This window comes from Stegostoma tigrinum, chromosome 10 (assembly GCF_030684315.1).
Source record: "Stegostoma tigrinum isolate sSteTig4 chromosome 10, sSteTig4.hap1, whole genome shotgun sequence".
Lineage (NCBI taxonomy): Eukaryota > Metazoa > Chordata > Chondrichthyes > Orectolobiformes > Stegostomatidae > Stegostoma > Stegostoma tigrinum.
The window spans coordinates 17,649,406-17,675,945 of NC_081363.1; the positions used below are offsets into that span (position 1 = coordinate 17,649,406).

Consider the following 26,540-nt stretch of genomic DNA (forward strand, 5'->3'; position numbering starts at 1 on the left):
TACAATTACGATCTTAATTATATTGGACAATGTAATGAAGGAAATTTGATCTTTAAGAACTAGCCAAATTACTCATATCAAAACTAATACAAACTTTATACAGTGGTATAATTGACTTGGGTCGGAATGGGGAAGTCCTGAAAGAAGATTTTGGGACATTGGTAGGAAATTGAAAGGCACAACCGCTAAAGCAGTAATCGTGGATTATACCTGGTTCCCTGTGTATTTGAATATAGAAATAGGAGAATTGAGCAACTAAACACGGGGGTGAAAATCTGGTGTATGAGCGTGCATCTGATTTCTGGGGTATTGTAATCACTTCTGGGCAGGTATATAGATCAGACTGTCTACATCCGAAGAGAATTGAGATACAAATGAGGCCATATGGTTCTGAATCAGAAAAGAACAAGTTAATTAGAAGAGACAGACAAAAGCAAGTCAGAGAACAAAGTAACTGAAAAATTAAACTGTGTTTATTTTCAATGTAAGGGGTCTTACACGTAAACCTAATGAATACAGGGCATGTATGGGAACATGGGACTGGCATATCTAGCTATTACAGAAACTTTGCTGATGGAAGGACAGGGCTGGCAAATGACTGCTCCAGGTTTTACATGTTATAGGTAAGATAGAAAGAGAGGCAAGAGAGAAGGAGTAGTGGCATATTTGATTAAGGAAAACATTACTATTGTAATTAGAGGAGATATTTCTGAGGAATCATTTCGTAAAAATATATGGATGAAATTAGAAATAAGGAAGGGATGTTCACTTTGATGGGATTACACTATAGGCCCCTAACAGTCAAGAGGGAAATTGAGAAGCAAATGTGGAGAGACATTTCCAATATATGTCAGAATAATAACATTGTAATAGTAGGGGATTTAAATTTCCAAACATTGAATGGGATTACCGTAGTGTTAAAGATTTGGATGGTGAAGCATTTGTTAAATGTGTTCAAGAAAATTTTCTTTATCAAGATGTAAAAACTTGATCTTCTCTTGGAAAGTAAAGCAGTAAAAGTTACTGAAGTGTTAGAAACAGAACACTTTAGGATTAGTGATCATAAGACTATTAGTTTTAAAATAGTTACGGAAAAGAATAAGTCTTCCATAAAAATTGAAGTTCTTAATTGGAGTAAGGCAAATTTTAAGGGTATGAAACAAGAACTTTCAAAATATGATGACAGTAGACTATTTGCAGGTAAAGGGATGACTGATAAGTGGGAGGCCTTCAAAATTGTGATAACGGGAATTCAGAAGCATTATGTTCCTGTTAGAGTGAAAGGTAACGCTGGTTAGAATAGGAAACAATAGATGAATAAAGATATTGAAGTTTTAGTCAAGAATAAAAAGAATCATATATAAGAGATCAACATCTGGGATCAACTGAACCTCTTGAAAAATATAAAGAGTATTGGGGCATTCTTAAGGAAATCAGGAAAGCAAGAATGGGATATGAAATTGGCTTGGTAGACAAGCTTAAAGGTAATCTAAACAATTCCACAAATACATTAAGCAAACAAAGGGACCAACTAGAAAAAGAGTAGGACCCCTTAAAGATCAATGAAGTTATCTTTGTGTTGAGCCTCAGAAGATAGGAGAGATATTAAATTAATATTTCATGTCTGTTTTTACTATTGAGTGGCTAGAGAACTCAGGTAAATAAATAATGATGTTTTGAAAACAGTTCACATTACAGAAAAGGAAGTGTTGGAGGTCTTAGTAAACTTGAAGTAAGATAAATCTCCTGGACCTGATCAAATGTATCCCATGTTGTTGTAGGAAGCTGGGGAGGAAATTTCAGGGTCCCTAGCGGAAACATTTTAATCATCTGTAACCATGGGTGACTTACTGGAAGACTGGAGGTTGGCTAATGTTGTTTCATTTTTTAGGAAACGCTGTAAGGAGAAGCCTGGAAATTATGAACGTGTGAGTCTGACTTCAGTGGTGGGTAAATTGTTGGAGGTGATTCTGAAAGATAGGATTTATATGCATTTAGCAGGGCAAGGATTGATTAGGGATGGTCAGTATAGTGTATCTCACAAACTTGATTGAGTTTTTAAATAACTAAAAATATTGATGAGGGCAGAATGGTAAACATTGTTTACAAAGACTTTACTAAAGCCTTTGACAAGGCTCTGCATGGTAGACTAATTAGCAAAGTTAGATCACATGGGAATCAGGGTGAGCTTGCCAATTGGATACAAAATTGGCTTTATGAAAGGAGTCAGAGGGTGGTGGTAGAGAGCTATTCTTTGGACTGGAAGCTTGTTCCACAGGGATCAATACTGGGTCCACTTTGGTTTGTTATTTGTATGAATGATTTGGATGAAAATATGAAGCATGGTTAGTAAGTTTGCAAATGACACCAAAATTGGTGGTACAGCAGACAATCAAGAAGGCTATCTAAAATTACAAATAGATCTTGATCAGTTTGGTCATTGGGCTGAGGATGGTCCAAGGGGGTTTAATTTGGATAAATGTGAGGTATTACATTTTGGTAATACAAACAAGGATAAGATTTATACAATTAATGGTTGGGCCTGGGTACTGTAGTTGAACAGAGATACCTAGGAGTTCAGGTACATAATTCTTTGACATTTGTGTCACAATTAGACAGGGTGGCTAAGAAAGCGTTTAGCATGCTTATCTTCATTGCTCAGACCTTTGACTGTAGGAGTTGGGGCATCATGTTAAGGTTGTGCACAACATTAGTGAGGCCTCTTCTGGAGTCCCGTGTGCTGTTCTGATCACTCTGTATTGGAAGGATAATATTGAACTGGAGAAGGTTCAGAACAGATTTACCAGGATGTTGCTAGGAATGGAGGGTTTGAGATATAAAAATAGACTGGAAAGACTGGGACTTTTTTTCACTGGAGTGAAGGAGGTTGAGGGGTGATCTTAATTAGGTTTATAAAATCATGAGGGGCATAAATAAGGTGAATGTCAAGGGTGTTTTTCCTAGTGTGGGGGAGTTCAAGATTAGGAGGGATATTTTTAATGAGAGAGGAGAAAGATTTAAAAATGACATGGGGGACAACTTTTTTTACACAGAGAGTGTTTGTGTGTGGAATGAACTGCCAGAGAAAGTGGTGGATTAGGTACAGTTAGAATGTTCAAAAGACGTTTGGCCAAGTTCATGAATAGAAAAGATTTGGAGGGATATGGGCTAAATGCAGGCAGTTGGGACAAGTTTAATTTGGGAACATAGTTGGCTTGGACTGATTGGACCAAAGGAACTGTTTCCATGGTGTATGACTATGACTCTATTTGGGTTGAATGCAGAAAACAAAGGGGCAGCTGCACTACTGTACTTTGAACTCCCAATAGAGAGAGAGAAGCAAACATGTAGCCAGATCCTTTTAGCCCTAATAACTAAATTTAATCCCTTTTTGAAAACATTTAATGTTTTGGCCTGAACTGCTGTGCAGAAAATTCTACAGGCCCACCATTGTCTGGATGAAGAAATTTCTCTTCATTTCAGTCTTAAATGGCTTTACCCCATATCTTCAAATTGTGACCCTGGTTCTGGACTTGCAGGTCATGGGGAGCAACTTGCCAGTGCTTATATTGTTTAATCATATTAGAATTTTAGAAACTTCTGTGAGATTCTCCTTCTTTCTTCTAAACTCCAGTGAATATCGTCCTAAGAAATATAATCTCTTCATAAGTCAGTCCTGCCAAACCAGGAATGAGTCTGATTGCAGCGCCATCATAACCTCCTGACAAAGACCAATATTCTGTTTGACTTCTTAGCTACCTATCTACCTGCCCTACTGCCTTAAAATATCAATGAACATGTACATCAAGATCCCTCTGATCCTCAGTACTTCCTAGGATCCTACAACTCATCATGTGCTCCCTTGCTTTGCTGGTCCCCCCAAAAGCATCACCTCACACTTTTCAGGATTAACTTCTATTTCCCACCATCAGGCCATCTGACCAGCCCGGCTATATTGTATTGATATCTAGGGCTTACCTCTTGCTATATGTCACACCACCAATTTTCCTCTAGGGTCTTACTGAACATATTTGCAACATACGCTAACATACAAAACAAATAGCAAGGGAACCAGCACCAAACCATGTGGTGTGCCACTGGACATGGGCTCCAGTCACAAAAACAGTCACCCTCTGCTTCCTGCCACTAGCCAATTTTGGATCCAATTTGATCACATTGTCCTTGATCATGTGGGCTCTTAGTTTCTTAGCTACTCTACCATGCAAGTTCTTGTCAAAAAGCTGCTGAAGTCCATGTAAACTACATCAATTGCAACACCTTCATCTCCACACTAAGTCACCTCTTTAAAAAATTCGATCAAGGTATTAGACTTGATCTCCCTTAGAAAGCAATGCTGACTATTGTTGATTAATGCTGCAAATGGAGGTTAATTTTGGCTCTCAGAATATTTTTCAATATTTCCCTATCACTGATGTTATAGAACATAGAACAGTACAGCATAGTACAGGTCCGTCGGCCCACGATGTTGTGCCAACCTATTATCCTATTCTAAGATCAAACTACCCTGCATACCCTACATTTGACAATCATCCATGTGCCTATCCAAGATTCGCTTAAATATCCCTGAAGTATCTGGCTCTATTACCACTGCTGGCAGTACATTCCACACACTCACCACTCTCTGTGTAAAGAACCTATCTCTGACATCTCATACTCCACATCTTGTACATCTTATACTCACTGGCCTTTAGTTTCCTGATTTATTCTTACCACCCTTCTTGAATAATGGAACCACATTAGCTGTTCTTTGACAAATAAATAAATAAACCAAATAAATAAATCTTTAGTGTTCTGGCATCCTTCCTATGCCAGAGTGAATTTGAAAATTAATTTCAGAGTCCCTGCAATGTCTTCCCTTGTATCCCAAAGTAGCCTGAGATACATTTAATCTGGTTTGGGAATTATCCACTTTCAAGCCTCTTAAAACTGCTAATACGTCCTTTTTCTTAATGTTTTCAATACATGATTCAAGTATATTTCAGTCCCCCTCCCTGATTATTTAGATGGAAATAATATGCAAGGGTATGGGAAAATAGGGAATTTGAACTTGGGAATTATATTATTTTAATGAAACTGTGCAGGCATGATAAACCAAATGACTTCCTTCTACACAGTAACAATTTTGTGATTATATAATTATGATTATTATGGAATTATCAAGGGTATTGTGGGACAAGGAGAACATTGCTGCATGGTATGTAATGTAAATATGATGAAGGACTTTAATGAATGTAAAGGAAGGTACAATGTTGATGTGGGTTTGGGATGGCAACAGGTTCAGAGAACAAACAACACTTCCTTTTGAATATAAAGTGCTATTCCCTTATCCAGTGCTGCACCTTCACATTGCTGCACATGCTGCAACCAGGGCTGTGGTGGAGCAGATGATAAGGCTGCCAATGGTATGCTTCTGTAACTTGGAGTGATATTGGAGGGACTTGGAATACTGCCCAGATTGAGTATGCCACACCATCCCAGTATTGCTGTGCTCAGGCACAATTGAAGCAGGAAACACGACAACGTGATAGATGCTGGGGAGCCAGGGGTACAGGAGCAGTCATCTAGGGATAAGGATGAAGAATTCAAGTTAGAGTAAGCTCTGCTTGGAAGATGTCAGACCTTAGCTACATCAGGTTCAACAAGGCAAACAGAACCTGATTGACTCTCAGTTCAGTAGACATTAGCTGGATGCAGAGAGGAACATGGACTGTGAAAGTCAAGAAGTCAACATTTGGTTTGCATTGTGGGTGTAAACTGTATCTTCAGATAGTAAGAACTGCAGATGCCGGAGTCAGAGATAACACAATGTAGAGCTGGAGGAACATGGCAGCCCAGGCAGCATCAGAGGAGCAGGAAAGTTGACGTTTCACGTTGAAACCCTTCTTCTTCAACTTTCCGCTCCTCTGATGCTGCCTGGCCTGTTGTGTTCCTCCAGCTCCACACTGTGTTATCTCATGCTTGGAATTATCTGAATTGTTGCTTGTCTGTAATGTTCCTTGACTGGACAATTACAGGATATTGGTAACCCTTGGGCATCGGGAATGAGTTGTGGATGTCGGAGAGGGTCTACAGATTGAATGTATCAAAGACCAGGCAAAGCATGTGACCTGGTGGCTTAGTGGTAGCTAGGGTTATCAAATATGCAAGGTAGCATTAGTCATTCCAGCGGTGTGCTGTTGTGTCATTAAGGGACAATGATGGATTGCTAATGCTTGTCTTAAAGCTTCTCAATGAAGGCCTGGGCACAAGGACACTGGTCATTCAGTGAATATTGATTGGGTGAGTGGCACACTGTTCTGGAACTGGTGCACGGTAAGATGGGGATAGAATTAACCTTAATGAGATATCATAGAAATGCCCAGGTAGTTAATAAGGCACATTTGATACGATAACAATAGAAATCTCACTGGACGTCATCGTGTGATTTCCTCCAAATACCATATTGCAACTTACATTTAGCCAACATTTTAAGGCCTGTATGTCTGTGTATCAGTGTGTGTTTGTAAATAAGGTATAAAGAAACTCTTAACCATGAGAGTTGAAACTATTTTGTCAGAATTGTTACTAAAATTTGTTGGACGAGTTTGTATTTATTTTAAATCTAATTTTACCTAGGTACAGAATATGGCTGCATGGCATCTGACTGTCCCTCGAGAAAAGATTATAATTCCTACAGGTGATTTTTGGGGATGATGCATTAATCTCAGGACAAGGACAAATTAGAAATTGAAATCACCTTTTACTTTTCGGAAACAACGCCTCTTAGTCCCTCCATTAAGGTTTTGGAGTATATTTGTAGCTCGGGTTGTGGGTGCTAAGGTTGGTTGGCTCGCTGACCTGGTTTGTTGTTCCTCAGACGTTTCGTTACCGTGCTTGTTAACATCCTCAGTGCAGCCTCCGATGAAGCATTGGTGTGTTTTCCCACCTGGTTTTTAAACTCTGGGGTCTGTTGCAATGGATTGCCTCACTTCCAGGTTTCCTCACTAGTGGAATGTATATGGGGTCGAGTTAAATGTGTTTATTAATAGCATACTTCACGGAGTACCATGCTTCCAGGAATTCTCGTGCTTGTCTCTGCCTAGCCTGTCCCAGGATCTTGGTGTTGTCCCAGTTGAAGTCATGGTTCTTCTTGTCCATGTGAATTGAGATGAGTGAGTATTGGTCATGTCTTTTTGTAGTCATTTGGTGTTCATGTACTCTTGTTAGTTTCCTTCCTGTTTGTCCGATGTAGTGTTTCTCACAGTCACTGCAGGCGATCTTGTAGATGACATTGGTCCTGCCCATGGTGGGGAGTGGGTCTTTAGTTTGGGTGAGCACTTGTCGTAGGGTTGATGTGGGCTTGTGTACCACTCTGATGCCCAGCGGTTGTAAAAGTCTTGTGGTGAGTTCTGACGCATTCCTGATGTAGGGTAGTGTGATGAGTGTGTTGGGGCATGTAGAATCTTTCTGATGCTGTTCCTTTAGGCATCTCCTTTGGATACCCATTATCCTTGAACACCTGAAAGAGACATTCCTCCTCCTCTTGGCATAGTTCCATGTTGCTGCAATGTGTTGTTGCCCTTTTAAATAGTGTTTGCACGCAGCTTTGTTTGTGTGTGCTGGGGCAGTTACTACTAAAGTTCAATACCTGGTCTGTGTGTGTGGCTTTTTGGTGTACTTTCATTTGCAGTTCCCCATTTGTCTTGCACTCTGCCATGAAGTCCAGGAATGGGAGTTGTTTGTCCTCTTCCTTTATTCTGATGAGGTTGTTGTTTATGAGTTAGCGTGTCTCTTCTAATTTGGTCCATTTAATGATGACAAAGGTGTCATCTACGTAGCGTATCCATAGTTTAGGTTGGATTTGCAGAAGAACAGTCCTTTTCAGTCTTTGCATCACTGCATCTGCGATGATTCTGGACATAGGTGATCCCATGGGTGTCCCATTGATTTGCTCGTATGTTTGGCTGTTGAAGGTGAAGTGGGCGGCCAGGCATAGGCCCAGTAGTTTAGGCATGTTGTCCTTGGAGATGGTTTCATTGGGGCTGTGTTCTTGTTCAAGTAGTGTTGTCATTGATTAGATTAGATTCCCTACAGTGTGGAAACAGGCCCTTCGGCCCAACGAGTCCACACCGCCCATTGAAGCATCCCACCCAGACCCATCTCTCTATAACCCACACACCCCTGAACACTATGGGCAATTTAGCATGGCCGATCCACCTAAACTGCACATGTTTGGACTGTGGGAGGAAACCGGAGCACCCGGAGGAAACCCACACAGACACGGGGAGAACATGCAAACTCCACACAAACAGTCGCCCAAGGCTGGAATTGAACCTGGGTCCCTGGCGCTGTGAGGCTGCAGTGCTAACCACTGAGCCACTGTGCTATTGTTTCCCTTGCTAGTGGTATGTCTATTGATGTGAATAGGGTGGTGACATCAAACGATATCATGGTCTCTTGAAAGATTTTACATGCCCCTACACACTTGTCTCACTACCCCACATCAGGAGCACTTCAGAACTCACCACAAGACTTCTATGACCGCTGGACATTAGAGTGGCACACAAGCCCACGTCAACCCTACAAAGAGTGCTCACCCGAACTAAAGACCCACTCCCCTCCATGGACAGGACCAATGTCATCTACAAGATCCCATGCAGTGACTGTGAGAAACACTACATCGGACAACAGGAAGGAAACTCACAACAAGAGTCCATGGACACCAACTGGCTACAAAAAGCCACAACCAATATTCACTCATCTCAATTCACATGGACAAGGAGAACCACGATTTCGACTGGGACAACACCAAGATCTTGGGACAGGCTAGGCAAAGACAAGCATGAGAATTCCTGGAAACATAGCGCTCCATGAAACATGCTATTAATAGACACATTGAATGCGACCCCATATACATTCCACTACAGAGGAAGCCTGGAAATGAGGCAATCCATCGCAACCGACCCCAGAGTTTAAAAACCAGGTGGAAAAACACACTGACACTTCTGCAGAGGCTACACTGAGGATGTTACCCAGCATGGTAACGAAATGTCTGCCAAACAACAAACCAGTTCGACGAGCCAACCAACCTCATCAAATCTCTTCATTATTTACAAATTAAGGAAAAATTCATCTCCTGCATTGTTATTTGAATCATTAGTTTGTAAACTGTGACATTGCATGCGATTGTGAACTTGAGAATGTGTGCAATTTTCCCCTATTGCAATCCCAATTGATAGCATTAAATGCCTCAGGCATAGGAAGATAAGCTGGCCATTCATCTCACTGAGTCTGTGTGCCAGGCAGTTATACCTTGGCTGATCTACATCTCAACTTCATCTGTATCCTTTAATGCTATTGCCTGTTAATATAAACATCAGTTTTCAAATTTAGTTGATCTAGAGAGGGAGTTCATGCCTCCATTAGGCTTTGTGTGAAAAAATGCTTTCTGATATCACCCATATGAATGGTCCAGCCGTAATGTTTGTCCTACAGAGGAAGTATGGCATCGTGATAACATTGCTAGCCTGGTATTTCAAAAACTGAAGCTAATACCCTGGATAACTCTGCTTAAACCTCATGACATATCGTGAAATTTGAATTAGATTAATATATTTGAAATTAAAAGCGAGTCTAATGGTGACAATAAATCCATTATCAATTGATGTAAGATCCTATCTCATTCATGAATGCTTTTTCATATTCATTAGTGGGATGTGGATGCTTCTGGCTGGGCCAACATTTATTATTTGTCCCTAATTGTTCTTGAGAAGGTGGTGATGAGCTGCCTTCTTGAACTGCTGCAGCCCATCTGCTGTAAGTTGACCCACAATGCTGTTAGTGGGGGAATTCCAATACTTTGACCCAGCAACAATGATGGAAAGGCGATATGTTTCCAAGTCAGGATGGTGATTGGCTTTGAGGGGAACTTTCAGTTAGTGGTATTCCCATGTATCTGCTCCCCTTGTTCTTCTAGATGGAAGTAGTTGTGGGTATGGAAGATACTGTCTAAGAATCTTTGGTGAATTTCTGCAGTGCATCTTGTGGATAGCACACACTGTCGCTGCTGAGTGTCAGGGTTGGAGGAAATGGATAGTCATGAATGTGGTGCCAATCAAGAGAACTTTCTTGGATGATGTTAAGCTTCTAGCGTGTTATTGGAGCTGCGCTCATCCAGGCCAGTGGGAGTTTTCCATTACACTGCTGATTTGTGATTTGTAGATGATAGACAGGTTTTAGGAATGAGGAGGTGTGTTACTCACCTCAAGCTTCCTAGCCTCTGATCTGTTGTAGCTACTGTTTTTAGATGGTGAGTCCAGTTGAGTTTTTGGACAATGGTAACCCCCAGGATGTTGATAGTGAGGAATTCAACTATGGTAACACCATTGGATGTCAAGGGATGGTGATTAGACTGTGTCTTACTAGAGATGGACATTGCCTAGCATTTGTTACTTGCCTTTTGTTGGCCCAAACCTGGATATTGTCTGGGTGTTGTTGCATTTGAACATGTACTGCTTCAGTATCTGAGGAGTTGCAAATGGTACTGAACATTTTGCAATCATCAGTGAATGTTCCTACTCCTGACTTTATGATGGAGGAATGATCAGTGATAAATCAGCTGAAGATAGTTAAGCCTAGGACACTATCCTTAGGAATCCCAGCAGACGTGCCCTCGAGCTGAGATGGCTGATCTCCAATAACCACAACCATTTTCCTCTATGCCAGTTGTGATTCCAACCAGTGAAAAGTTTGCCCCCGATATATGTTGATTCTAGTTTTGCCAAGTCCTGTTTTTTTGCCTGTATTTGAATCAAGGCTGTAATGTGTTCAGGAGCTGTGTGGCCCTGGCAGCCACAAACTGGGTGTCTCTGACAGGTTATTGTTGAGCAGGTGCTGCTTGAGAGCACTATTGATGATATTTTCCATCACTTTACTCATGATTAACAGTAGATTAATGGGGTAGCAATTGTCCAGATTGGATTTGGCCTGCTTTTTGTGTACAAAATTTACTTGGGAAATTTTCCACGTTGTTGCAGAGATGCATGTTGTAACTGTATTTGAACTACTTGGCTAAGGAAATTTAAAATTCTGGAGCGCAAATTTTCAGTACTGTTGCTAGAATGTTGTAAGAACCCATAGTCTTACAGTATCCAGTGCCTCCAACTGTTTCTTGATGTCATGTGGAGAGAATCAAATTGGCTGAAGTTGGTATCTGTAATGCTGTGAATCACTGGGGGAGGCCAAGATGGCTCATCCACTTGGCACTTCTGGCTGAAGATTGCTACGAATATTTCAACGTTATTATTTGCACTAATATGTTTGACTCTTCAATGATTGAGGATGGGGATATTTATGGAGCCTCCTCATCTAGTGAGTTGTTCATTTGTCCACCACAATTCTAGACTGAATGTGGCTGGACTATGAAGCTTAGATCTGATCCATTGGTTATGGGATCGCTTAACTGTGTCTGTCACTTGCTGCTTATTGCTGTTTGACACACAAGTAGTTCCATTTGGTTGCTTCACCAGGTTGACACCTTATTTTTAGGCATGCCTATTACTGCTCCTCGCATGCCCTCCTGCACTCTCCAGTGAATCAGGGTTCATCTCTTGGCTTGATGGTAATGGCTGAGTAAGGAATATGCCAGGTCATGAGCTCGTAGGATAGCAAAGTGTAGGGCTGGATGAACACAGCAGGCCAAGCAGCATCTTAGGAGCACAAAAGCTGACGTTTTGGACCTAGATCCTTGGTGTATAATTCTTCTGTTATTGGTGGCCTTCAGTGCCTCATGGATGCCCAGACTTGAGTTGCTTGATCTGTCTGAAGCGTTTCCTATTTAACAAGTTGGTAGTGCCACACAACCCGATGGCAGGTATTCTCACTGTGAAGGCAAGACTTTATCCCTACAAGGACTGTGCAGTGGACCATCTTACAAATATTATCATGGACAGAAGCATCTGCAGTCAACAGATTAGTAAGGAAAAGGTCAAGTATGTTTTTCCCTCATCACCTGCCACAGGTCCAGTGTAGCAACTATGTTCTTTTGGACCCAATGAGTTGAATTAGTAGTGCTGCTATTGAACCACCCTTGGTGGTGGACATTGAAATCTCCCACCCAGAGTACCTTTTGCATTCTTGCTATCCTCAGTACTTCTTCTCAGCACGATATTCAGGCAGGAGGTTTCCTTACTCATTTCTAACGTGACTCCATAAGACTTCATAGTAGTCATTGTTGAGGACTTCCAGGGCACCTCCTTCCTGAATGTATACCACTTTGCGGCCACATTTTGCTCTGTACTGCTGGTGGACTTGTTTCATTTCTTTGTTGAATCATATTGAGTAATACAACTGAGTGGCTTGCTAGGCCAGTTAGAGGGCAATTGAGAGTCCACCACATTGCTATGGCTCTGCAATCAGATGTATGTCAGATAGGGTGGAGATGGAAGTTTTCCTTCCATGAGGGACATTAGTGATCCAGATGTATTTTCCAATATTCAGCAATTATTTCATGATCATTAGTAGATTCTTAATTCCAGACTTTTTTATTGAATTCAAATTCCACCATCTGCTGTGGTGGGATTTGGATCCAAGTCCCCAGAATGTTAACTGAGTTTCCAGATTAATTAGCTAATGATAATACTACTTGATCATCACATCCCTGAAGGTCTACAAAGGAAGTAGTCACAGAGATTTTCCAGTTTGAGTTGGGTGAGGAGAATCCACTCAGTAGCTATGCAGGTCATGGTCACTGTTACATTCTTTATTTTAGAAAAGTCCTGTGGTAGATTTATCACTTTACCATTTAAAGTAGCTTCTGGGCAGTTAGAGAGGAACACTACAAAAGAAAATATTTCATCCTATTGTGTCCCAGGATGTTACAAAAGCATTTGTATTCAATAAGATAGTGGGATTTAAATGGATGTGACTCTGCCTCCCCTACCAACATCAGTAGGAAGTTGCTGCTGGGCCTGCTGTGTTCATCCAGCCTCACATTTCATTATCTTGGATTCTCCAGCAGCTGCAGTTCCCATTATCACTCAGTAGGAAGTATTATCATTGTTGCAGGGGACACCATTGCCTTATTGTGTGCTTGATGCAAGATCACACCAAGAAGCTCAACTTCTTGAATGTCTGCTATCCTGACAGCAACCTTCATACTTTTCTATTAAATCAAACCAAAATATCACTTATTGTCTGATCTTAAAGGTACACCTAGGATGGCTGCTTGGAAGTGAGGGCCAGGCTTCTCATGCAAGGTTCATGACCCCTTCTACGACTCCCACTATTTGATCCCAGAGGGACTTCAAAGAAGGCCACAAAACCACTAACAAAATTGTGGGGCATACGGTTGGTTTCCCAAAGCAAATGTTTTTCTGCTTCGACCACTAGAGATCAACTTGCAGCAGTACATACTCAAAAGGGTCTCCTATATTTGCAGTGATGTGCTCTCCACAATATTTCAATCCCGAGAAAATACTCACTACATTCAGGGATACACAGTCCACCTCATGAAAACCTGCAACAGTAAGGACAGGGAGGAAACTACACAAAGCATGTGAATTGGATTGAAGAAGAAAAATTCTTGAGCTTTGTTTTCATTGAATAAACATCCCCATATGAGCATCAACCCACAGTCAAAACAATGCATCCTATCAGATTCCCCATCAGAAAGTTGGCTCACATCACTCAATAGAGCCAACATTAAATATCTTTACTCAACAACTTTACCTCAAACCACAGAGTATGATGTCTAAAATTGGACAAAATACATCAATTGCAGTTTTATTCAACTAATTTTGATGTTTTATAAAGTGGCTAAATGGATAACAAGGAAAAAGGAATAAATGTTTTCATATAGTGTTCTTAATATGTGAAATGTTTTCAGACAAATTGGTTTTTCAGGCAGAGACCAATAAAATTAGATAAACTAATTATTTGAAAAGGATTAAAGCAAAGGGCAAAGAAAGATTTCGATTTGATGGATTTTTTTTTCTGGGGAGTTTGTTCCTCACCAGTACAAAGCAGAAAAGAAAGGTGTGTCAACCTACTACAGGAATTATGGTGTGTCCAATGTGTTTTTCTGGGGCTTCTTCACTGAGTCTGCAATTCCAATATGTGCCTCCAGTTTCTATTATCTTAAAGATCTAGAAAGGAAAATTTCCGGTCTGCTCTTTCATTTGACTTTGACCTTTCTCATGCGTTATCCAGCACAACAGTTTCCTTAAAGATCTTCCCTCATTCATTGACAACACCACAAAAGAATTATCTGGTCATTATAACATTGGTCTTTGCAAATGTTTGCTTTTTGCATATTAGTTCCTGTTTTTCCAAATGTGACTTTTTCAAAAACAGTGCATAATTGTCAACAAAACATTTTGAGATTCCAGTTTCTGGGAAAAGATCTATATGAGGAGTATACTGAGATTCACTTTGCATGACTGTTATTTAAATAGAGAGAGAGTCTAAAGAAGTGCAGCACAAAGGGATGTACGTGTTCTCGTGTAGGAAACAGAAAAACATAGCAAGAAGATGCAGCAAATAATTAAGATAAATAGAATGTTGGTTTTTATTGCCAGCGAATTGGAACTTAAAAATAAGGAAGTTTTGTTACAACTGTACAAGGTGTTGGTGCACCTGGAATATTGTGTTGTTTGGTCCCTGTATTTCGTAAAGAATATACCGACATTGGAGACATTCAAAAGAGTTTTACTGTTCTGATTCCTAGATTGAAAGATTGAGTATCACTTACAAAGGACAGCTAACAAGTTAGGCCTTTATTCATGAGAGTTTCTCAGAATGAGGAGAGAACTTACTGAAATTTATAAAATTCTGAGTGGACTTGTAAGATTAATATTGGGTCAGAGCTCCCTCGGAAGCTGGAATTATAATCCAGGTAGACAAATTGTAAATTTGAGTAAATTTGAACAGGAACACTTTATTAATGTCCTCACACTGCCACAGCCAGTTCTAGAATGGACCCAAGCTCTGCCCCTCCAGGTCACTTGATCAGCTCTCTTAAAAGGTCAGCACCTTCAACTAAATACATAACAAGTAGTTATTGAAATGTTTCTACTGATGAGAGAATCTCAAGCTCAAAGAGTAGCGGTCGCCTGGAACTCTCCACCCCAGAGTGTTGAGGAGGCTAGATTATTAAAAGTATTTAAAAATGGGACAGATAGATTTTTGAAGTATTGGGAAGTTAAGGGCTATGATGAACTGGTACAAAAGTGGATTTGGGGCAAATCAGCTGTGATCTTGTTAAATGGCAGGGCAGGTTTGAGGGTCAAGTAGCCTACTTCTGTTCCTGTTTCTTATGCCTGTATGATCTTATATAAATGCAAATCTTTCTTTATTTCAATTCTGAAAACTTCTTTACTTGAAGGATAGGAGGAGACTGCATAGAGTTCTGTTTGCCACATTACCAAAAGGATGTGGATGCTTTGGAGACGGTGCAGAGGGGTGTTCACCAGGATGTTGCCTGGTATGGAGGGCACTAGCTATGAACAAAGGTTGAGTAGATTAGGATTATTTACATTAGAAAGACGGAGGTTGAGGGGGAACCTGATTGAGGTCTGCAAAATCATGAGAGGTATAGACAGCGTGGATAGCAAGAAGCTTTTTCCCCTAGGGGTCACAATTTCAAGGTGATAGCGGAAAAGTTTAAGGGAGATATGCGTAGAAAGTTCTTTACGCAGAGGGTGGTGGGTGCCTGGAAAGCGTTGCCAGCGGAGGTGGTAGAGGCGTGCACGATAGCATCATTTAAGCTGTATCTAGACAGATACATGAATGGGCAGGTAGCAGAGGGATACGGCTCCATGGAAAATAGGCAACAGGTTTAAGTAGAGGATTGGCGCAGGCTTGGAGGGCCAAAGGGTCTGTTCCTATGTTGTAATTTTCTTTGTTCCTTGTTCCTTGTTCTTGAGACTACTGGGGCATCCTGTGTGTGGAGCCAGTGGACATGGGTGAGGTCTCAAATGAATACTTTTCATCTATATTCACAGAGGGGAAAGACATTGTAGCCAAGGTTATCAGTTGGGATGGTGAGATTCTACAACATGTTATGATTAATAAGGAAGAGGTGTTAGATTATTTGGTGGACATACAAGTGCATAAATCCCCAAGGCCTGATAAGATATATCCTAGGCTGCTTTGGGAGGCAATGGCAGTGATTACTGGTGCATATATTTAACACTTTGCAGCCCCAGGCAAAGCACCAGATGACTGGAGGATAACTAATGTGATTCTTTTGTTCAAGAGTGCAGCAGGCATAATCCAGTTAATTATAGACCAGGTAGTAATATTGATGAGGGTATTGCAGTTGATGTGGTTTACATGGACCTCGGTTAAGGCCTTTAACAAGGCTGTACATGGAAGACTGGTCCAAAAGGTAACAGCCCATGGAATCCAATGCAAGTTAGCAAACTGGATCCAACATTAATTTATAAGTAGGAGGAAAAGGGTGATGGTGGAGGGTTGTTTTCATAATTGGAAGCCTGTGACCAGCAGTTTACCACAGGGATTAGTGCTGGGACCATTGCTGTTTATTGTGAGTATTAACAAGTTTGATGAGAATGTAGAAGTTTCAGTTAGTAAGTTTGTAGATAGTACAAAAATTGGTGGGGTTGTTGATAGTGAAGAAGATGGTCTCGGGCTACAGTCTGATATTGACCAGCTGGTAAACCGGGCAGAGCAATGGCAGATGGAGTTTAATCCTGATAAGTGCAAGTTTATTTATGTTGGGAGGTCTAATAAAGAAGATGTACACAATGAATGGTAGGTCCTTAGGGAGTGCTGCAAGGCAAAAGGACTTCGGTGTATGAGTCCATAGATTGCTAAAGGTGTCAGCGTAGGTAGATAGGTGGTGAAGAAGGCATGCAGGATGCTTGTCATCATTAACCAAGAAGTAGAATATAAGACCAAGGGAGAGCACAGCAGGCCAGGCAGCATCAGAGGAGCTGAAAAGTTGATGTTTTGTGTTGGGACCCTTCTTCAGAAAATTTCTGTGCTCCTCTGGCTCTACACTGTGTTATCTCTGATTCCAACTTCATCAGTTCTTATTATCTCTAAGAGCAAGGAAGTCTTGTTGCAACTTTATAAAATATTGGTTAGGCCACAGATGGAATACTATGTGCAGTTCTGGTCTCCACCCTATCAGAAAGATATGATTGCACTGGAGAAGGTGCAGAGAACATTCACCAAGATGTTGCTTGGGATTAGAAGTCTTAGTTATGAGGAGAGACTGGTTAGTCTGGGTTTGTTTTCCACGGAGTAGAGAAGGCTGAGGGGTGGATTGAGGTATACAAAATTATGAAAGGCATAGAGGGAGAAGATTGTGAAAATCTCCTCCCCATGGCAGTGAGGTCTGAGACCAAAGGATATATGCTTAAGGTGAGGAGCAAGTGGTTTAGAAGAGATCTGAAAAAAAAATGTTTCATTCAAAAGGTGGTAGATATATGGAACGTGCTGCCTGAGAAGGCGGTGGACACAGGTACTCTAGCAACATTTAAGCAGCATCTGAATGAGTACTTAAAATACCAGGCCATAGCAGGCTATGGACCAGGTGCAGGTAAATAGGATTAGTGTATTTTGATGTTCGTTGGTCAGCATAGGCACAGTGGGCTAAAGGGCCTTGTTGCTTTCCTATGTGACTCTATGATTCTACATCCACTGTACACAACTGAATGAAGTGAGAGCCTGATTTCGGTTGAACAGAAATTCTGCACCCAAGCGTGGATTGCATTTCCGAGCGCATTCATTTTAGACTCCTCATCATCAAGTTCTCTTCAATCAATAGCAATAAAGACCATAGCAAATCTGTTCACTCGAAGTCTTTGAGGTACAAATGCAGACACAATTGCACCCTATATAAACAACAAAAGGTTCAATGTAATAAAAGTCATTAGTCGAAATAATTTTTCGAGTACAAGTCTTCAGGCTATTATGATTGTCATATTTCGTTTTGATTGTTTGACCCATGGAAACTGACGTTCATTATTTTGTATGATAGATGTATTCCCTGCAGATGAATGGTATGTGAGATTAAAACTGCACTACGGGACACGTTTGTTCTCAACAGAAGGAACCTTACTCGATGTCGTGAGAGGTGAGTTGAAAACTGAACCTATTGGACATTTAGTTTACAGACATCTGAATATGCAACTATTCCCACTAAATTGATGATTCTCAAAGTCCTCTTTCTGGTCCCCAGGTTAACTAATATTGCTCCCCAGGAAATATGTTGACTGTTAGGCTAGCTTTTCACTCCATATATTTATTAGATTTAAATCTACTGTGGCGAGATTTGAACCCTTGATCAACATGGGGTTCTGGATCACTAGTCAAGTAGTAAGGCCTGTGATCACCCAGAGAATTCTGCTTTCTTTCTCTGATGTTTAAAGTAGTTAGTGGTCACCTGACCTTTGGACAGAAGTCTAAACAGCTACCTTAAGTAATGCCCGAACAGACACTGACTAGTCTTTGATTCTAGAGACACTGGTTTTACACCTTGGGTTTCTGAGGATGCCAAACCTTTAATTTTCCGTAAACAAAATGCAAAGCAGAACCACACCAAGATTCCTTTGATAGTAGCTTCCAATCGACAGTACCTTCCGAATCCATGACATATTATTATCTCAATATACAGGAATAGCAAATACAACGGAATACCACTACCTATCCCAATATGGAACTATGTTGCTGGATTTTGGATAAGCATATGGACGTACATGGAATAGTGTAGCTTAGATGGGCTTCAGATCGGTATGACAGTTCGGCACAACATCGAGGGCCGAAGGGCCTGTACTGTGCTGTAATGTTCTATGTTCTATGTTCTATTATCATTCTTGGACAGCCTTTGAAACAGTATTGTAAATGTTCCCAAATCATATGGAAGAACCATGTTTAAAAATATTGTTCAGCACCACTTTCCCGAGGGCAATTAGAAATAGACAATGAATGCTGGCCTATTTAATGATGCCCACATCCAGTGAACAATTTCATTTAACATAAGGATCTGGAATGCATTGAGTGAAAATCAATTGGAAGCAAATAATTAGAGGTGTATATTTATCCTTCTGTTTCCAACTCATGGATGGTGAAATTCTGCCTGTAGCAGTGCCTCGTAAAGTTATATCTGAGTTTTCATTCAAACAATATACCCATAAACAAGGAACAGTTATTAACAATTGTTCTAGTGTCATGACTTTTTACCATTGTGTTTTTACAGAACCTCTTTTGCAGTGGGAGCTTGGTGTACATGTTGAAGTAGCTGATATATTTCCATTTCTACAACTTGCTCATACCCTGATAATTGTAAGGCGGCTTTGTGCTTCTGACATGGCCATTATTGCACCTGTATTCAGCAGACATGAATTGCCTAATTCAGGTATATAAGTTGCAGTTTTTTCGAATCAATAAGTCATACATGTTGCACTAAAAAAAGTGGATGCTGGATGCATTTGAATGTAGTTAGACAAGACATACGAAGTTGATGCATGCCGTGCTCAAGTTCTACAAAAGCCGACAGCGTTAGCCAGTGAATGATTTTAATTCAGCAGTATTATTTTACATAGATAATATGTAGGGCTTCACTGGTGTGTCTAAGAAATGTCAAAAAATTGTGTTACAAAATAATTACATTGACATAACTTACATAGGAAATGTCCATTTCAATGACCATTTTCCCCACTCTTTCTGTTTCCTATTCACTTTAGATATGTTTCCAGAAATGAAGAAAAGTGAAACATTAACAGCTTATGTTTTGTTAAGAAAGAGAATATTCTAAATTCATTTCAGTATTTCTTGATTTGTGTTCCTATTCAGGCCTTTACTTATTGGTAACCAAGAGTGCATTTAATTCAAATAATGAGAAGTGGTATGATGTCAAACCTAAACTCTGCACTATACTCAATGGAGGTAATTTGTATTAATTTGTTAACTGAAATACTAGTTTTTACATAGAAATTTCCATGATAATTTTGTAAAATTAAGCCAAACACCTCTTAGGTTTCTTCAGAGCTTATTTGGAGTAGAAATGTTCCTGAGAATTGGCAACCATGAGATTTATAAACATGAGATCTATAAAATCTATATTAGGTAAAACATTTAGAGAAATTCTACAGAAGAAATAATGAAATACCTGCAACGACAAGTATTAGTTGAGGACAGAAATATCTCAAATTTTCAAATGAAGATGAAAAATGTAAATAGAAATAAGCAAGATAACAGATATTTTGGAAACATTTTTAACAGGAGAGGTACAAGTTGAGAAGCTGAGAGCAGAGGGAATTAGGGTCGAAATTGGAATGATAAGGATATAGGGTCTAGATTGTCGAATGTTTTACTGCTGCTGCTGTGACAGAAAAGGATGGTGGGCAATTCATAAGAGACCAGAAAAGAAGTCTAAAATGAAGTGTGCACCAATAAGGCTTGCATGATATTTTGTAAAATTAATTTATGGAATGTGGACATTGCTGGCAAGTGCTGTATTTACTGTCCTCAGGCTCCAGTCCTTCGGGCAGTCTCCTTCCCAGATGCAGGCTTGGCTTGACTATTGCATGTGATGGGATTTAATAGTAGGGAGATGGAGGGGCTGGGCACCTATAAATTGTTCTGAGAAGAATTTTCTGATGCATGAGTGTCACTCCTTTTCCCTCCTACATATACCCTGTGGCCCAGGGCAGGACTGTCAGTAGCAATGATCCTTCCAGTGGCAATACAGCCAACTACACTTCAGCAAGATAACAAAGTGTGGAGCTGGATGAACACAGCAAGCCCAGCAGCATCTTAGGAGCACAAAAGCTGACGTCAGCTTTTGTGGTCCTAAGATGCTGCTGGGCCTGCTGTGTTCATCCAGCTCCACACTTTGTTATTAACTCTGATACACTTCAGCAAGGTTTGGTTGAGTGGCACCAGCAGCTCCAAGATTGTTCTGAGGGCGCCTTTATTTGGCTTCTCCAGCCTGGGTGCAGGATTAGCAGTAGGCTAATTGGCTAGCTGCTTCTGGAAGTGGGATTTCATTCCTTTAGGGGGTGAAAGCATTAACAGCAATTTAAGAGCTGCTTGATTGCCATAGAATGTGGTTTGGGATCTTGAAACAATAAAAGCTCCTACAACGTTCAGCTCACCGTTCACAGATCACACTGGCAGCATTATGAGAGGGGACTAGCACTAGAAATGTCGGTTCCTATCCTCACATCATGCAGATGCTGAGGTGGCTAGATGAATTTTGTCTCTTATTCATCTTGATTTGCATGGGTACACTTCAAACTGTTGCATCTGCCAGAAAATTTGGGCAATTGAATTCTACTACCCTAAAGTACTTTAGCTTGGAGATGGGTTTACCTCTTATAAATTACTAGTTTGGCTGGAGGTTTGTTTTCAGTTCTGAGCATCAGATGTTGGGAAGAATTTCAAATCCCTGTATCAACTCCCTGTTGGGAGAATATTTACTGGAATGACAACAGACACGGGTTGCTTCAGCTCTGTGGAGAAACTAGAGAACTTGACTTCCTTCTCCCTTAGAGCAGAGAAGGTCAGGGAAGAATTAATAGATGTATTCGCCAATAGGATGGATTTTGATAGAGCAAATAAAGCAAAGTTGTTTCCACTGGCAGAGGAGTTTCAGAGAGGACATACTTCTGAATTTAAGATAATTGCCTAAAAGGGTGGAATGGTGTTTGGGGAATTTGAAATAAAACTAGTTTTAGATGATGAGGTTTTGTGATCTAAAGCCTTAAATTTTTTTCAGTGGGATGAGTCATTAAACAAAATGAAATGAAGCTGTCACAGAAACAAAAGTGATGAACAACTTTACATGAACCTGTAACCAGTGAGTCAAATTTGGAGGTAAGATCTCAAACTGAGATCTGGATTGCTATACCTCCTGCTAAAGTTGTGGTACATTAGGGTAAAAATAGGAATTTTGGATGCACAACACAACCGCCTGCAAATGTTAGTTTGTAGATGATGCATGAAAAATTGCAAGGGATAAAATGTTAATTGAATTTCAGGGGAAATGATTTAAACATGCACAGTCAATGATTAGACATACACAGTCAATGATTAGACATATCTACTTGAGTTTCCTGACTTGAAATTAAACCTACATTGTAAGTGTTGTAAATATTGAAGAAATGCATTCTCTATTATGTGTTATGCTTAGCAATTAGTGCCAGTAGTAAATTCAGGTGAAACTATTTTGAATGTTTATACTGATATTCTTACGCTCTTCCAATTATTTATGCACTCATGCTTTTCCTCAAATTTACGTAATTTCATTTTTTTGGGGGGAACAAAATATTTCAGGGAAATATGTTTGTTCAATTAGTCATGTAATTTGTTATATTGAATCTTTAGACTGTGAAAATATTGCTCTGAGGAATATTGTACTGACTAATCGACATGTGATACTTTTGACAACGCATGGCCTTTTTGTAAGCCACAATTTGCTCGATGTAGGAGAGAACCCAAAGGTATGTGATAGCCAAGTGAAATGTAACAAGAGTAGAAGTGCAAGTATTGTCCATTTATACAAATCTAGGAGATGTGGCTTTGACCGAAAATTTCCAGAGCGATGCAGTTGAAATGTTCTATCTGTGGCTTTGGTTTTGTTTTACATTGAAAGTTGCGTGAAATTATGTCATTAAAGATTTAGATTGCTGTTAGGTGTACCTTAATTTCTAGGGACTTTTGTGCTACTCCACCAATACTTTTACTGCAACCAAAGAAAGTTAAGTCAAAAACAGCTGGATATTTTTTGGCTTTTGCCTTTTTAATCACTGCAATCATTAACTGAAACTCTAAGGTGTATGTAAGTATATTTAAGTCTGAATTGAAAATAGTTAACTAAAGTAAATAGGCCCCTCCTGCCTTTGCGTTGATATTTTAAAAAAACTTGATTAAAATCCATCAAAACACATATGAATCATTGCATTTATTACAAGGTTTAGGGAAAATTATGTGTACAGTAAAGTGCACTAAAGTGACTGCACATGCGAATGATAAAAGTAAGAATTTGGAAGAAATTTGTTTTTTGTTCTAAAATTGTGGTTACACTCTATGTTATAGACTCTCAACTAATTCACAATTCACTACCTCATTCATTTTCTCATCAGAATAATTCTGGTGAGCTATGCAGCCTGAGACACACTGTAGGTTTCCTTTCGACCAATTTGGACTAACTGTGAGATTGTTAGTATGGTAAAATGAGATTCATGTAAATGATAACTGATTACAAGACTCCAACTTCAGTAAGAGAGAAAACATCAGCCTATAATGGGTATGTGAAAGAGATCTTAGACATTATATGAGAGAGAATTTTCGATAATCTGCTATGAAGAGATGCAAATAAAGGACTGTTATAACTACATAAGGAGTTGAAGTGCCTTACTTAGAGGTAAAGAACAAGCAGTATCAGGGACAATGAATGTGCAAACATCCACAGCTTGAGGTAATCTAGACTGGAATCTCAATGTGCAGGTAACAGTATTGTCTTACAGAAAGAGATAATATTGAAAGAGATAACAAGGTGTAGAGATGGATAAGCACAGCAGGCCAAGCAGCATCAGCGTAGCAGGAAAGCTGACGTTTCGGGATGAGACCCTTCTTCAGAAATAGAGGAGGGGAGGGGGATTCTGAAATAGAGGGGGAGGCGGATAGAAGATGGATAAGGGAGAAGATAGGTGGAGAGGAGACAGACAGGTCAAAGAGGCAGGGGTGGAGCCAGTAAAGGTGAATGTAGGTGGGGAGTTAGGGAGGGGATAGATCAGTCCAGGGAGGACGGACTCTGAGATAATGTAGGAAGTTGACTTCAGGCCTGGGATCAAAAGTGGTGAAAGTGAGGGATCAAATGCGGTCTTTCTATGGAGTCAGAAGCAGCATACTTACACTTCACTACATTAAGGCTACTTACCTTATGAAAAACCTGATTTTTTTTGGCAATCTTCAAAATTCTCTTTCAGAATGGCTAGGCCACAGAAGGAACTGGAAAAGAAAATTTTGATTTTGATTTGATTTATTATTGTCACATGTTCTGAGATACAGTAAAAAGTATTGTTTTGCCTGCTAACCAGTCAAACTTAATGTAAATACATCAGGGTAATAGAACAGAATGCAAAGTATAGTGTTAAAGCTACAGAGAAGATGCAGAGAAAGATCAGCTATAATATGAGGGATATGTTTATAAGTCTGATAACAGTGAGGAAGAAGTTGTTCTTCAAACTGTTGATACATGTTTTCAAACTTTTTATCTTCTGACTGATGAAAGATGGTGGAAGAGAATATAACCAGGGTGGCAGGGGTCTTTAATTATGAGTTTGCAGATATCTGATTTATAATGTTTTCGGAAGCTCAAATTGTCCTTCAGCTGGACATCTCAGCAGATCCAGTTGGCATCCTCCATGGATTTCTATGGTTATTTGACTTCACTTTGCATAGAAACGTGAAAAGAGTCAGTCTGCTTTTCAGTCATCATTAGACTTTTGTGATATTGGTTACCTTTCCTCAATATGGATCCAATATAGATAGTATGAAGGCCTCACTTTGTTTCTATTCCTACCCAGAATAATTGTTTAATATAAAACAAAGAACTGCGGCTGCTAAAGATTTGAAACAAACACAAAAATTGCTGGTGAAATGCAAAGTTAAAGTTTCGACTCTAAGGACACTTCGTCACATGCGGCCAGACCTGCTTAGTTTCCCAGCAATTTGGTTTTTTTTGTTTCAGAATAATCATTTACCTTTCTTTGTAAATGTCCATTTCATTAATTGACGTAATCAAAAACCGTACAGTCACATTCCACAGTCTGTCAGTGTCATTGCTTATACATTTGCAGGTTTTAGTATTTGACTAAGTCAAAATAATTGATATATCTATATATATTTTATATATATATTAGAATGAACAGTAAATCTGGACTCCTAAATGATTCAACTGCACATTTCCTCCAGTTTCATAAACAACCAGTTGCTACAATCCAACTTCCTTTCTCTTGGAAATTATTTTGTCCATGCTATTACTGCTCTTTAACCACATGGACTTTAATTTTTGTGAATAATTATGTGGGACTTAAGTCTACATATTTGATGCTGATGTTGGGCTGCGGAAGACTGGATGCAGTTGGGATGTTGGATAAAACTGGGAGATGCTCAAACCAGCTTTTACTGCTATATCTAGAGATAGGTGATTGGAAGCTCATTAGACAATAAGTTTGCAAATGGTTTAGAATAACCTTCGCAATTTGCCAGGGAAAAATTTCCTAGGATCAAACTTTCAGCTGGGGACCAAAGGATTTGAGCAAGTCTTTACAAATTCAGTAATGGATGGTGGACATGCAAATTGACAATTTAGCAGCAGCAGAGGATTCATGATAGGTGGGAATAAAGTAGAAATGGCTTCATCAGTGTAACTGTGGCAGAATCACATAGGATGCAACTTTGATAAGAAATGTTTTGATATTGTGGCTGGCTGGAAATCTGATTTGAGGGATTCAGGTTCAGGGAAAGAAGGGCATGAATTTACCAGGTGACAATGTGATCAAGGCCTTTGGTAGGAAAAGGAAATTGGAAATGAAGCTGATGTTTGCATGGACAAAACGGTGCAGTTTTTTAAGTGGGCAGTGTGTGATCATATCCCTACAATGTGAAAGCCTCTACCTATAATCTCATATTTTCCATGGATAATCTATCTTGCCTGCACATCTGTGGGCATAATGGGCAATATAGCATAGCCAATCTACCTAACGTTCACATCTTTGGACTGCAAGAGGAAACCAGAGCACTCAGAGGAAACCCACGCGGACAGGGGGAAAGTGTGCAAGCTCCATACATTGGGTGGAGCTCGCCCAAAGATGCAATTGAACCCAGGTCCCTGGTGCTGTGAGGCAGCAGTGCTAACCATTGAGCCACCATGCTGCCTTTGTTGAAAGTTGTTTTGTTGAAGAAAGGCAGTACCTGAGGGAAAGAACTATTAATAACCTCAGTTAACATGGGAGCAAGAAAAGGAATCAGATCATCAGCTCTTTAATAAGAAAAGGATTAAGGAGCAGGAGGTGGGTGACAAAATAAATTCACAGAGTAGCTAAATGGGCTCAAGGGGCAGAATGATCTTCTCTGTTTTTAATTTCCTGCTTCTATCTCTAATAATTTGCTCCTTGCCCCTTTCTGAATGTATGCAATTGAATACGCAAAAAACATAAATCCTCCCATTTGCCAGCTGAGCAGTTTTCTCCTATGAAATCAAACAGTTTACAAAATTGCATTAGTGGAATCAAATCTTCTTAATCCAAATCTTCAAAATGATCAGAGGTATAGATAGAAAGGACAGCCAGAGACTTTTTCCTAGAGTGGAGGTAGTTGTTACGAGGGGGCATAGTTTTAAAGTGAATGGAGGTAGGTTCTTTCCTTCAGAGGTAGGTTCTTTACTCAGAGATTGATAGAGGCGTGGCATGCATTGCCAGAGAGGGTAGTAGAGTCAGCCTCATTAGGGGCATTTAAGCGGCTATTAGATATGCATATGGATGATAGTATAAGGTAGGGGTGGA

At 39.9% G+C, this 26,540-nt stretch overlaps 1 protein-coding gene across 1 annotated transcript in view; it reads left to right on the forward strand.

Annotated features, from left to right (window-relative positions):
* Window positions 1–1,838: 1,838 nt before the first annotated feature.
* LOC125455527 (cation channel sperm-associated auxiliary subunit beta-like) overlaps window positions 1,839–26,540 on the forward strand; it is an 86,237-nt gene continuing 61,535 nt past the window's right edge. Inside the window, exons 1-5 of the mRNA XM_059649413.1 lie at window positions 1,839–1,928; window positions 17,443–17,566; window positions 19,226–19,384; window positions 19,822–19,914; window positions 22,357–22,472. Of these exons, the coding sequence (XP_059505396.1) occupies window positions 1,839–1,928; window positions 17,443–17,566; window positions 19,226–19,384; window positions 19,822–19,914; window positions 22,357–22,472 (582 nt within the window). The remainder of the gene's footprint in view (window positions 1,929–17,442; window positions 17,567–19,225; window positions 19,385–19,821; window positions 19,915–22,356; window positions 22,473–26,540) is intronic.